Here is a 14,436-nt window from a genome sequence, read left to right on the forward strand (position 1 = left end):
TGTGTGAGGCTAGTTCTTTTCTTAGTGTTTTCTCTTTGATTCCTCTTTCCCAGAACAGCTCCTGCTGAGGGGCTGTCCTGCTTGAGAGAGCTTTCATCTGACCTCACACAGGATAAAAAGAGAGGCAGCCCCAACTAGCTACTTTCCTGTTGGGTGCAGCAGAGGCCGCCAGTCTAGGGAGCATACACACAGCCTGTCCATGGCTTGCCTGAACTCACAGGGCTAACAAACGTATGATACCGATCAGATATGGCTTTAAGAATCATGTGAATTACCAGCAACCGTACCCCAATTCAGGTATGGTTTATGTTTACAGATTAAACTGCCATCAGGATGATAGTTCATCATAATTTATATAGTTTTGGGACAGATGTGCAGATTTAGAGGCAACCTCTGTGCTGAAGTGACTTTGCTGTCACCTGTCTCTCAGACAGGGCACCTCATACCTCTAAACCTGTTCTGTGCCACTGGAGAGCAGGTGCTGCAGATCAGGATACTAATGCAGCAGTCTCGTTAGAAGACCAGCCTTTCTGAGATTGAATTACCTGTATCATGTTATTTTGAATATAAACCAAAACAGAGCTTGTACACCTTATCCAGATGGTAATCACTCACAATCACAAACGTTATGTCATTTGATATTTGTTTAGTGCCTCCCACCATGGGTAATGGGTTCAAAGCACTACCGGCCGCAAAGGCCCTACAGCAGGAGGAGGTCTGAAGTATTGAAGATGATATAGATTATGTGACAGCTGGACCAAATCTTTCATGGGACTCAGCTGTGTGCTATGGGTCAAATAAGAAGCATTGTTGCAGGACTGAACAGTGTAGCAAAGGTTTCTATTTTTCTTTATGGGCAAGCGCATGCACATGGTAAAGGCTACTGTCAGAAACAATAGCCTACCCAGTCACAAAACCCATGAACTCAGGGGGCGAGATGGCAGTTGGCATGAGCTCTATTTAATAGGTCTGAAAATGGCAATGCACTTGGGCGGCACCCACACATAACAGAGGCTATAGGCAACAGTCCACGGGGAGTAAAGGCAAGCGATAAAATAAAAGGCGGGGTGAGCTTGAAGATGGTAGATGAAAAGAAATAGGAAAGAGGTCATAATCAAAGGAGAGAGCCAGGACAGGAAAGGTGGACTAGGAGACAAGGGGTCCAGAAACAAATGGGAACAGACAGGGGGTCCATTGAGTGAAACACATTGCTTTCATTTTGTTTGAAACGAATTATATTACATTTTTGTCATTAGAATAACTTAACATTAATATTTGAGTCACAGTTTTCCGTTACAAGAACTGGGGGGTGGGAACCTGCATTGACACATTTGCATTGAATTCAGATTCTATATAGCGCCCAGATGCCTGCGGGATGGGTGCGCTATACACATTTCTAAATAAATAAATAAATATATTGGCATATCTTTATTTTGATAACATTTTTGAGTGCACATAAATTATAGTTAAGACACCTTTTAACATACACTGTCCTGCATTTCATTCCGTGTGTGAAAGCTCGACCGCAACAGGTTTTAGGTATTTGGGATTTTGCCGCCACACCAGACACTGCAGAGACCTTGATCTGAAATATTGCTTTGCGCAGCGTTAGGGCCCTCCTCCCCCCTCCACCCCGTGTGATTTCTCGCCCCCCTTAAGGTAGCCGGCTATTAAGCATCCGGAGCGCTTGGACCGTTTGAAAGGTGCCAAACGCAAAGCACTAGAGAGTTGACAGTAGAGGGAAAACATCCTGCGTGAGCAAGAAGCACAGAAGTTATTTTCCCAAACGTTTTTATATGCAGGGCAGAGCATGCACACAGGTCACACACAATGGCGGAATCTGGGCTCTGGGTTAGGATTCTAGCCCATATTACTTAGACCACTCTTTTGGATACGTAGGCCACAACCCGAAGAATTATTTTTGACATTCTCGGGTACCTCACACTTTTCATTCTACTCAAAGACGGTCTGTAATATTAGGTTAAAATCGATTCTATCCTTCAGCCACTAGAGGGGGCGCACACCCCATAAATGTCTGCATCCAACATTCGTTATCTGTCCGCCGTGTTTTGGCGCTGCACTTTGGGCGGCGGCTGTTTCGGCGCGGTCCTGTTGGCGTAGGTCCCTGTTAGTATATAGTTAACCAAAGCACGGGAAAATGCAGTGCTTTGGTTCACTGTCTATTTAAGCAAACAGAAGCCGCCCAGCACATGGAGTTGCTCTGTGAGGGCCCGCTGTGTCCTGGAGGCCGCATGTTATTGTTCGCAGGACACAGCAACCTGTTTCTGCACGCAGCGTGTACACACAGTGCAGCAGCATGTGCCGAGCGGCTACTGTTTGGCTAAATATACTGTCAATCAAAGCACTGCATTGTCCCATGCATTGGTTGACAATATATTTAAGTAAAATATCGATATCTTGGCGCGCAGGTCCCTGCGCCCTGATGGCCAAGGCCAATAGGGTGCACCCAAAAGGGACCTGTGCCAAAAGTGCGTGCTGAAAACGGCCAGCTTCGATTCATTATTCAGAAGACTTTTCAGTCCCACAAGTCTTTTCGTGGTCTAACATGTCATTTATTTATTTATTTATTTATTTATTTATTGTTATAGTTGTATTTAGTGCCTAAAAACTTCTAGAACTGTTACAATTATTTTTCATAAAATCACATATGAAATCATGAAATTCTATGCATTCAATAAGATGTACATGTGGCAGAGGAGAAAAAGATAAACATGCCATCATAAGGATGTTTTACCTTGATGACGCCTCCGCTCTGGTGAGGGGTGCACATTTTTGACACAAAGGCTTCTCCCAGGGCATAATCTTTAAAGTCCATACCGCTGCAAAACAAGAAAGTCCACGTCATGCAGGGCTGCGGTTTACCCATAAAAAAACAGCAAATATTGGCTGTAAAAATCTATAAATTCCACGTGCACATGCTTTCTGCTGTATCCAGTAGCTTTTTGGGTATCCATTGCACTGCAATAGGGCAAATCGCAATATATTCCATTTGAATTTTGGAGTTAGTTACAACTGTCTAATTGTGCCTGCTGGCATTTTTTTCATTAACTTACACTTTAGATAAGGCGTTACAGGGTTGCACTGGCGCAGAAAATAGTCTCGGGCACCAATGAAAAAGTGGGCCACAGTTGCAAAAGGAAATTCATTCCTTTTGTGACCAACTGTTTGAGTAGTAGGGAAGTTTTTGATAAACGTGATGCACATTGTGCATGTTATAGAATATTTACTCAGCAAAAATGGTCAAAACTATTAGCCGCATAGCGAAGTAACTCATCAAACTGGTCCACATTGGCCAAACAAGTAGCCCACTTTGACCCAAAAAACGGTCCCACACCAGCATTTTCCGTTTTTGGTTCGGGCATTGACCTATTGCCCTATGGGCCAGTCCGAGCCTATGTACATGTACATGGTTCAGTATTCAACACCCCATAGGATGCGGGTGGAAGCCATTTTAAACATTCAACCCTATGTCTACAATCAGACGCTGACACTCGTGCGAGTATTGGACTCATGTACACGTGAAATGGGGTTAGTAACTCAGACTCAGCATTTTCACAAATTTGACTGCATTTCACTTGGTACATCTGGCTGGACATTAATCCCAGGACGATGGAAAAGGAGAGGATCTTTAAAAAGTTACTCCGGCGGCCTGTGCAGTTCTGGTTACATCGTGTTCCTCTAAATTGCCATCAATCTCCCATACCAATGAATTAGTTGACCAATTCCAGCAGGTCATTGCGGGGGCAACTGACACCTTGGCAACAAAGTTACTAAACACTGAAACAAAGGAAAATACATGGTTTTGTGATGAGGGGCAGGTGCAGGAAGCTTAAAAAGGCATATTAACATTCCTGGCGTAGAAATCCATGCATTACCACTAGAGCTGCCTACAAGAAGGTTGTTGGGTTACAAGTCATTATTGCTTCCAACTATGACTCTAGAATAGCCAACAGTAAATCAAGCTCGCAGGAACACTTTCTGATTCTGAGAGAGTTGGAAGGGAAAAAGGTTCAGAACCCAGGGATGGAATAAAGTGATCTTTGGTGTCAGAATAGTCAAGACAAGCTAAGAAACGAATCAGTCATCAACAACCCATTCGAAATCTGCCTGTCTGAAGGCGGCGTGGATCAAGCAGTGGCCAGTAATTATCAGCTTATCAGAAACGTCCATTTCTTACTGAAGATCCTGGACAGAATAGCTTATCTGTAGTTTCAGGAGTTTGTTGAGACAATGTTCTTGGAGCTCGTCAATCGGGCTTCTGTGCTAAGCGTGGCACGGAGACGGCCCTTCTTGACCTCAAGCCTTATATCGCAGGTATTGTTGGTAATGGTCATACTGTCCTTCTAATGCTGCTTGACCTCTCAGAAGCTTTCGACGTGGTGGACTCCTCTATCCTGGTTAGCAGGCTGGTTGAAATTGCGAGATGTTCTGAGAGTGCAGTGGCTTGGATAGAGTCTTTTCTAGGATGCGCTCCACAAGTGTCACTGCTGGTGAGTATTAAGCTTGTCCCATTCCATTGACGTGTGGGATACCCCAGGGCTCGTGTCTCTTGTCAACTATTTTTAACAGATGTGTATGGTTTGGCCGTGGCACAATTGTTCATGGCCAAATTGACCGTGGTCAATTCGGCCGCAAAGCCAATTTTGCAGTAGCCAAATCCACCGAAACTAAAAGCCCCCACACAGCCACATACACCCCTCACCCCCCTACTTACTTTTTCGCTGTCCGCTCATCTTCTGACCCTGCAGCTTCGGAGCCGTCCCTCCTACGTGTGTCGGATCTGAGGCCACAGGGTCCGTTCTTCTTTTTTTTCCCCTGCCCCCTGCCTCCAAACCTCCCGCAAACCTCCCGCAAACCTCCCGCAACCCTCGCTCCCAATGTTTGTTAGTGATTACCCAAATTGATTGTTTCCAAACGATCAAATGGTACCGGCCGACTTTCGGACAGATTTACCCTTCAATTGGAAATGACCAACCTCTTTACTAGGCCTCTTTTTGATCTTCTGGACAGCTCGGGCGTTAGCCATATAAATTATGCAGATGACAGCAAAATAATCCTAGAACCTTCGGGTGACCATGCCCAGGAATCAGGGGCCATAAACCCTATCTATCTTTCAATTCAATCATGGATGTCTACTCATTTTTTAGCTTTGAACGGTAACCAAACTGAACTTTTGATTGCGGTTTGGGCCCGTAGCTATAAAAGCTGGATTCTGTTACAATCAAATTATGATTGCTGGCCGTACCATTGCAGTAGCCGCCTGTGTTAAAACACTTGGAGTATACCCAGACTCCCAGCTTTCGATGAAGAAACACATTAAACTTTTACAATCCTGCTGTGCTTATGTCACCAAACTCTTGAGACAGTGGGCCTCATTACATGGATGGCGGTAAGGGTTTACCGGTACCAGTAAGAGTACCAGTGCCGGTAAACCGTTACCGCCTTACTACGAGGTCCTTTTGTGGGACCCTACCTTAACGGCTGGTTTTAAGGACGGGACCCGCAAAGGGACCTAGGAGGTTATTACGGTACTGCAATTTGCGGTGCCATAATTACCGCCTTCCCCATTCCCATTGAGCCCTATGGGGGCAAAAATGGGAATGGGGAAGGGCCATGGCCATGGTGAATGGGGAATTACCGCCCCCACACACCTTGGAATAGGGCGGTAATTCCGCCATTTACCATGGTGGACTCGGTAAAATACCGGCGGCAACCATGGCGCTAATAGCACCATGGTTACCGCCGTCCATGTATTGAGGCCCAGTATAAACCTTGTCTGTCAGAAGATACCAAATCCCTCTTGGCCTGTAGGATTGATTGGTGTGTTTTTGGAGTACAGCACCACTACACAGGATCAATGTATAGCATTTTTTTCATGCAGCACCACTGCATGGGTTTGGTGCATTGCTACAATGTGGTACAGCAAGACATGTGTTATTGAGCTTTTTTTTTATGCAGCGCCACTGCATGGGTTTGATGCAATTGCTTCAAGCTATGTGTTGCCAGTGCAACATATGGATATGTAAATGAAGACAGGCTACACAGGTTAAAAACAAACCATTTTCTCATTTAAAAGCACATTTTATTTTTCATATTCAAAATGCACACAATTTATTTTTTTCTTTTCATCTGAAATGCCTATGTTGCAAGAGACACATTTGAAGATTAATGAACTAATATAATTAACCGTACTAACATGATTCTAACTTCTTAATAATATAATGTGTTCTCCACTGCAAAATGAGGCAGGCTGAAACTCATTTCAAACTGTGTGCAGATTTTGTTTTCTTCTTGCTTCTCTGTGCTCTGTCCACAGTATTTGCAGGAAGCAAGGATTCGAATAGCAGGAAATCAGTTTTGTTACAGTTGCGACTGTAAAAGTGAGCCATTGCGTAAAGAAGGAGGATAGGACATGATGGATTTCTATTGGGTGCACGTCACCCTGGGGGCTGAAATGAGAGGTTTCCTGTAGACTCTCCGGGAGGGAGAAAGGAGACGACATCTTGACACAGCTCGGAGAAGGACTGGGTTGATAGCTGGGGATACCTGATTCCTAAAGCAGATTCAATATTGCTACAGAGACTGGGATTTCCAGTCAACAAGTCCCAGTTTGAGCGACAGCAAATGCTTGTCCTTGCTGGGTGAACCCCTCCAGAAGGCGAACAGCCAAAGAAGTTACATGCTGAACAAGCCTGGTAATTATCTTGCTGAAGTGTGGGGGCTGTGTGTATGTGTGCGAAAATATTCAGTCAGAGTAGGAGTGGAGATTCCTGTGTTTTAACCACATGTTAATGTTGCAAATTGAATTCTTGTTCCTCGCCACTCTCTTTTCATTTTGTTACAGATAATGTTGTTACTGTGAGTTTTCCATTTATTTCTGTAAAAAAAGAGTAAGCTCGTGCTGAAATGCAAGTTTTATAATACAAAAAAAATTATCTGAAAGCAGGCGGGAAGTGTGTTTCATTTTTATCTTGTCCTTTGTGCATCTATCATTATAACACTGGTAATATGGGAAGATCTTTGCACAGTGCAATTGTCATTTTTAAAAGTTGACAGAAGATAAGACATGGCGGTATGGCATTAATCCATTCAGTGTAGGAGTGTGTGTGTTTTCTGAATGGAACATAATAATAACAAAATTAAATAAACTGCTGCCGAAGGTCTATGAGTCGGCAGAAAGAGAGGCCCTGGACATAGCTCACCAAACGTAAATAAGTTGTTGATAAATACCACACATAGCTTGCTGTCGTAAATAAGTCAGTGAGAACAGCCCATGGTGGCACTCCAATTGGAAATGTGGTGTTTCTGAAATGCAAGCCTGAGGTCTCTCTAGTGATCACACGAACAAACTAAGCAAAAATAAGGGGTTCTGGGTATTGGAGCCATATATAAAACAAAGGCATTATGCTCACCAGAAATACCACCAATAACGCATACCAACATAATGTATACCACTAAATGTATCAGTGTGCTGAAATAATGTATGTATACTATAGTACTATATACCAAATCTAATCTGAATGCAAAGAGTGATTATTACTGAATTATTTTCATTTTGGTGGTAAGAAAATACCGCTGCGCCCCAAATCTATACAAAATACCCAACAGGCCTCTGCTCTTATTAACTCTAAACTAGAGTATTGCAACAGCTTGGTGAAAAAAATATCACGCCACGTTTCAAACTACAGATGTTTGGGGGAACAAGGTTTGATGTGTGAGCTCCCAGTGCCTGGAATGAGCTCCCAGCTACACTACGACTATCCCCTGTCTGAATCACTTTAAGAGAGTGCTCAAGAGACACCTGTTCAACAAAGGAATTGGTTAGGTGCCCTCTAGTGGCGTGTACTCGATTGTGGTTCTCTTCTTATTTGTCGCTTTGTGTGTTCCTGTGTGCTTGTATTTGTGTTATGTGCGCCCTGAGGCCTTTGGGTGTGTGGTGCTTTACAAGCATGTAATAATAATAATAATAATAATAATAATAATAATAATAATAATAATAATAATAATAATAATACTGAGTGCACATATTTTACTGGACTTCCCCCAAACTAAATAAAGAGCTATATGTCATGTACCACTGTCTCTTAGCAGGTATTAGCATAATTGACATAAAAACATTTGACCTAAAACATTTGATTGAATACTTTTGATCTCTTTTATGGTCAAATTTAATGAAATATATATAGGGGAGGGTAAGTGTAATTGACCTAAAAACATTTGACTTAAAACATTTGATTGAATAATTTTGACCTCTTTTATGGTCACATTTTATTAAATATATATATAGGGGTGGGTAAGTGTATAGATTAGGTTGAGGGGAAGTGGGGGGTCTCCCCCCAAATCTTAGACCAAAAAAGGTCAAATAAATTTGACCAAATGTGATTAGGTCAAATATTTTAGGTCAAATAGACCCATATCAGGTATTAGCATAATTGACCTAAGCACATGGGAGGCGCACCTCAGCCAAACAGTTTCCTCGGAAAGCTGGGTAATAACTGCTGGTATTGTTCTGCGGTTCTGAGCAAATAGAGGGGCACCGCACTGCACCTCTCGTCTACTTCCCTCTGTGCAGTGCGCTACCTCCTGCGTATTTCTCTATTGTCCAGCAGACAAACAGAAATGGAAAAAACACTCTTCACATTCGAAGAAACTCCCTTTGCGTTTCCTTGGCAGCCACGTTTTTGTGAACAAGTTTGTGACCCAGATGTTAATGCTCAAGAAGGGGGTTATGTTTTCAGGTATTTGCATGATAACTGAGTGCATGATATGAGAGGCTCGGTCCAAAAGACTCAATTTGCGGACAAAGATGTAGGGGGTCTTATCTGAATGAACATGGCAAGGCAGGTAATTGTAATTGGTTATTTATAACGTGGGATCGAACCTGTGTTGCTCCGTGTCGTCTTGCTTCCAAGGCGAGTACGTTGCCCCTGAGCTATCCTCCCGAGGTGAAGAAAGGGGTCGGGGGATGCATTCCACACAGGACATTTTGGAGTAAAGCGTTTAAAGTAGTGAATGTTCAGCCCAAGATATTTCTGGTGGCAGCAGTTTTATTAGACACACAATGATCAATGACATCATGAGACTGCTCGGTGGGTTCATGCCAGCTGCCAGAGATCTGTGCTTATCCTGCAGGTGTAGAAATGGTCTTGAGCCCGAGGCAGCAGAGTGTCTGGTGCTGGCAGTGTTGTGGAGTGTGAAGAGCTGGCACTGGTAGATGGTGTAAGGAGCCATCAGAGGTGGACAGTGTGGGTGAACAGTGAAAGGAGCCGCTGGTGGTGGGGCAGAGTGAGGAGTTACAGTGCAATGTGAGGAGCTGACCTAGCAATCCATCATTGAGCACATGCAGAAAACAACATGAACATTTCAAATGGTTACAATGGTCAAAGATTAATGTAATTTCATTTCACTTATGATTTAAGAATACTAAACATGTAGCGAGAATTAAGAAATAGACCCTTTAGGTAGCACAGGGAGCCATTACCTCTAACACACCAATAGTAACAGCATGCCTGACCAGCGGGAGGGTAGGGGTCCATGGATGGATGAGCTCCAGGGTCTCCCCTTCAGCTTTCACTCTCCCACAGCAGACTACACGTATGGCCTGATTCACAGAAGTGTTTTATAATGGCGCAATCCCATAGCAAAACATTCTGTCAATCAGGCCCTTAATCTGTAGCAGACATTTATATCATGCGGTGCCCACTGACAGGCCCATTTAATTCCTGGGCCCGTCATACATGCAGCTTTCAGAAGCACCCACGCCGGCTGTTCACACTAGAACCATGTCTCGTGTTCAAACAAATTAATCTTTTCTAATGCACACGTTCCACCGTGCCCTCCTCCCACCCCACCCGCCTTAACATATAGGGAGGAAAACACTTTCACACCATCTACACACACTCCTGCCTCCCTTCTCCCCTGTGAGCTCTACTTGCCTGTCTTTCTTCGGCTAATTATTCACAGCTCATCTTGCGACCTGGCGCTACATATTTAATCTTAACCAGCCATCCCAGGTTGAAGGAAGGCACACATAGCCTGTGCTTTTTTTGCCATTTACATGTTCAGGGAAAGCAGGACGCCATTTGGAACTTGTAAAACGAACCATGCTGCTCTTAAAAACACCAAACTGCGAATAATGGGGGTGGAGGTGACAATCTTCGGTGCCTGTGACAAATTGACTTCTGTCCAGCAGGGCTACACGGATGAGTAGAGGCTACATTTCCCACTCAGCCCTCACACTTCTACAAACCAAGAGCCAACTCAATCATAAAAGGTAAAACAGGCACAGTTAAAAGATATACCTCTTTTGCCTTTTGTGGTAACGTGGGCCGAGGGAAGGCTATACTCTTAAGAAGGATGTGAATGTGGTTCAGTAGCCACCCACACAGCAAAGTATAACAGTCCAAAATAAAGGAATGTACAATCAAGGTTTTATACAAATATATACTTCATTCAAATACAATAACTAGGAAACACTGTAAAAACCCACCACGTAAAAGGAACACTGAATATACAAATATTGAATATATGCAGCACTCTCATAATGAGACGGGAGAAAAGGCAATTAAAATATCACAATGTTTAAAAGGATATGTCTTCAGCTTGCAAAGGGGTTAAAGAGAACTCTGCAGTTTGGAGGGCCCAAAGATTGACCAAATATCAGTCAATAATACCTTTGCAGGCGACATGGCGGTTCAAGATGTTGAGTAGTGATTCGGGTTGCAGGTCGAAGGTTTGGTTCATGGATGCAGCCGGTCCGGTTATCTAGCTGCGAGCAGGTGTCAAGTCGGGGTCAAACGGGAGTGTAGCTACGGTTCAAAGCATCAGTCCAATGAGGCCAGATCGGGATGTCACCAGGTTCGGTTCAACGGTCGAGGTTCGATGGTGCGAGCTTGTACCAGGATATGCCAGTGAGTCGGTTCGATGCAGAAGCTTGAATGTTGCGGTTTGAGGGAAACCAGGTTCGATCGACTTACAGTGGTGGCAGTGATCAAGCAAGTGGCTGTTTGAAGGCGGTTTTAGCAAATGCACTGACAGCAGTACTGTCAGTTTCCTGTCCTGTCATTTGGCAGGCTCAGCCTTTCTGGCCAGAATACACATCAATATCCACAGCTGATCTGGCTCAAAGAAGCAAAAACATGTGTGAAATTAAATTGGATGTGGCTACATTAATCAGGCATAGATTATTCTTAGAGTTTACCCTGCCACCAGTTGGGCTACTATAATCATCATAGTTTTTGGTACAGAGGCGCATATTGTGAATGCAGCTCCTATGCTGCAGAGACTTGGTTATCACTGCAGCTGTCAAATGGGCAACTGTGACCTCTTAACCTGCTCTGTGCCACTGGTAGAGCAGACACTGCAAATAAGGACAAAGATACACACTATACTTTTGGCATTGAGCTTATTAAAAGGGACTCTTATCAGCAGATTACCCTTTCAGAGATGGAATTACCCACATCATTTTATTATTTAATAAAAATAAAAAAGCAAGGACTTTCAAACCCTTGCCAGATGGCAATTCATCAAAAGAGCCACTAAATTTGATGCGGGCTGACATCTCTGCCTCCTTCTCCCTCCCCCCTTAAATTCCAGCAATGCCTAGGTCAAAGGCAGTGCTTAGGAGAGTATAGAAACTCTGGCAAAAGAAAGTTTTATGTTTTTCTATTGCTCCAAAAACCTTGCAAAAGATTTCCTGGGATAGACCCCAGATCTAAAAGGCAGGTTTCTGCGTCTTAATGGGTGTAGGAAGTTCCCAAAACGTTATCAGTGGCAGGGCTTTCAGTGGGCCAGGACTTATTATCAGCAGGGTACAAACATTTTCATGCATCATGAGTTTCATGGCCCCCAAACATACATCTAATAAAAAGTAAATTAAAAGATGATGTGTCAATACTGCTCTTCCCCATAAGATGTCAGTCTTCCTGAAGTTTAGAATCATATCACCAGTTTCAGACATTTAGAATTAGATTGATTTTTTAAATAAATCTCTGTAAAATATAATATAGATAATACATGGTTTAATTTTTGCAAGATACCCTTTATTATATAAAAGTCTGATCATTAGAATGATTTAATACAATTCATTAGTACTTGGCGAGGGTCAATGAGCTTGTAAAGAACAAGCTCATTGGTCCTCGTCGCTTCCTTTTCCGCCCGACAAGGCTCGGTGCACTGCCGCGTCCCGAAGTTCTTTCCATGAGTGGCCACCATGTAAAGGGAGAAGGGACTACATGTAGTCCCTTCGCCCCTTCCATGGCGACCAATATTTTTCGTTTACTTTTTTTTTACATTGGTTTTAATGGATGCCATGGAAAAGGAGAAGGGACTATGCATAGTCCCTTCTCAGCATACTTGGATCATTGTCTGGATGCATGCACAACGGTAGGATGTTGCATTAGGTGGCTGTTGGCGGATGTGAGATTGGAAGAGGTTGTTTGAGCGATCAGGCGGCGACTATAGGCCGAATTTTGAGTCACGTATTATCCGTCCACAAAGTGGCTCCCGTTATCTGAAAGATAACAAGTTTGCTACCTGTTAACGTTGGGCTCTACAAACGGGGAAATACGGAAGCAAATCTCGTGCTGAACCCAATTCTATGTCAAGATAGGAGGCCTCATATTATGCATTACAATCTTAACTTACTGATACCACAGCAGCAGAGAAAACACTTTTAAACAAACAAGTTTCTTTAACTTAAAACTAAAAAAAGAGTACTTCAATTATACTGAAGGGAAGAATCCCAAACCAAGATGAAGGGCAGCTCATGCCCTGCTAGCAACCAATAGGCAGAGGCCCTCCCCCATATAAGTCCTTTTCTCTAACATCATATACTCTGTCTTTGCTGATGACGCCAGAAGACCTGGTGGGCATTTATATTTGCTTTTTTTTCTTGAGTTGAGAAACGGCTGCTGCGCCGTTTCTCAACTCGAGAAAAATTGCTCTTAGTACCCTGTTATGATGTGCCGAGGTACTAATGGCAATATAAACCTCGGAGGGTGGGTATTACTCCATGGCTTTGTCAAACCCCAAGCAAATTGCCCCGGGTGCATTACCCTACCAATAATGCCCCCCTCCTCAAGTTATATTGCCTAATTAATGGATAATAATCATATATTCTATTTAACTGGAACCTATATTGACCTAGTTAAAATAGATTGTATTCCAATTCATGCCAGGTATGAGAACGTAACCACATCTTTTAGGTCACTCCTTTAGGTAGTACACAAAGTAATTTAAAGTTTAAACCTGTGATTCATGGAATTTTTGTGCCGAAAAACAGGAATTTGTGCGCCATTCTGCCCACAAATCCCTGTTTAACAAATGGGGATTTGCAAGCAGAATGGCGCACAAATCCCCATTTTTCGGCGCACAAATTCCATGAATCAGCCTGTAAGTTACTTGCCATTTGTTTGCCGTTCCAGACATTTCTTAAGCCCCACCACAAATATTATTTTGTACTTATTAGGTCCCCCTATATTTCTCATCCCACTTACAACACGAAACAGCGGCTGAAAGATTTATTCTAATGCTACAAGTCAGGACCAGTTCTCTGAACCAGTGACTTGTGGTTACTTACAACACGAAACAGTGGCTGAAAGATTTATTCTAATGCTACAAGTCAGGACCAGTTCTCTGAACCAGTGACTTGTGGTTCAGTCCTCTGAACCAGTGACTTGTGGTTCAGTCCTCTGAAGCAGTGGCTCGTGAACAAAGCATTATCCATTCGACTGAATTCCTTAAGCAGAATTGGTCAACGAAATGGAAGCCAGGAGAGTCACGCGGGCAACAGCAATATATGCTCCCTCACATGTGCTCCAGATACCCGTCGGGTCACAAAATTCTGTTTGAGTGGCGCAGGGTAAGATAACTCCTTGAGTTAAGATCTTGTCTCTGAAATCTGTGTGAAACCTGGATTCACAGGTTCAAATCCCAGCAAAGTTGACTAAACCCATCATCCTCCTGCGATGGATAAGTACCGATCATTTGTAAAATAACAATAACTATGACATACCTCGCAATAAAGAGGGTGGAGACAGTTCATACACATAGTCGATGGAGACAGTTCATACCCATGGAAAATCCTATATCAGTCCATTGATTTCAATGGAATCTCACCCGCAAAAAGTATCATTATCTGATCATCTGATCTCACCCACCCTGTCAACGCAAAACATTGAGAGGTGGGTAGGTTATTATTAAAATGCTTAGAAGATGGAGGAATTATGGCATGAAGTGTTGTATAAAAAGTGATGTTGTTAGTTACTTAAATGTTCGCAAGCCAAAGTGAAAGCTGATACAGTAGTCAGACTGCCCAAACAGAGCTTTAAAGAAGCGGAAAATAGGGGAGGGTTTACCACAAAGGATACATGTGGGGAAAAGTAGATCATGTGACTATCTTAGCTTGGGGGATGG

General features: G+C 43.2%; 1 protein-coding gene across 1 annotated transcript in view; it reads right to left on the reverse strand.

The window, feature by feature from the left end:
* Positions 1-14,436, reverse strand: part of ADAM33 (ADAM metallopeptidase domain 33) — a 390,445-nt gene that overhangs the window by 55,476 nt on the left and 320,533 nt on the right. Inside the window, exon 9 of the mRNA XM_069630341.1 lies at positions 2,756-2,840. Coding sequence (XP_069486442.1) covers positions 2,756-2,840 — 85 coding nt within the window. The remainder of the gene's footprint in view (positions 1-2,755; positions 2,841-14,436) is intronic.

Source organism: Ambystoma mexicanum, chromosome 6q (genome assembly GCF_040938575.1).
Source record: "Ambystoma mexicanum isolate Mex_15411 chromosome 6q, UKY_AmexF1_1, whole genome shotgun sequence".
In the NCBI taxonomy this organism is placed as follows: Eukaryota; Metazoa; Chordata; class Amphibia; order Caudata; family Ambystomatidae; genus Ambystoma; species Ambystoma mexicanum.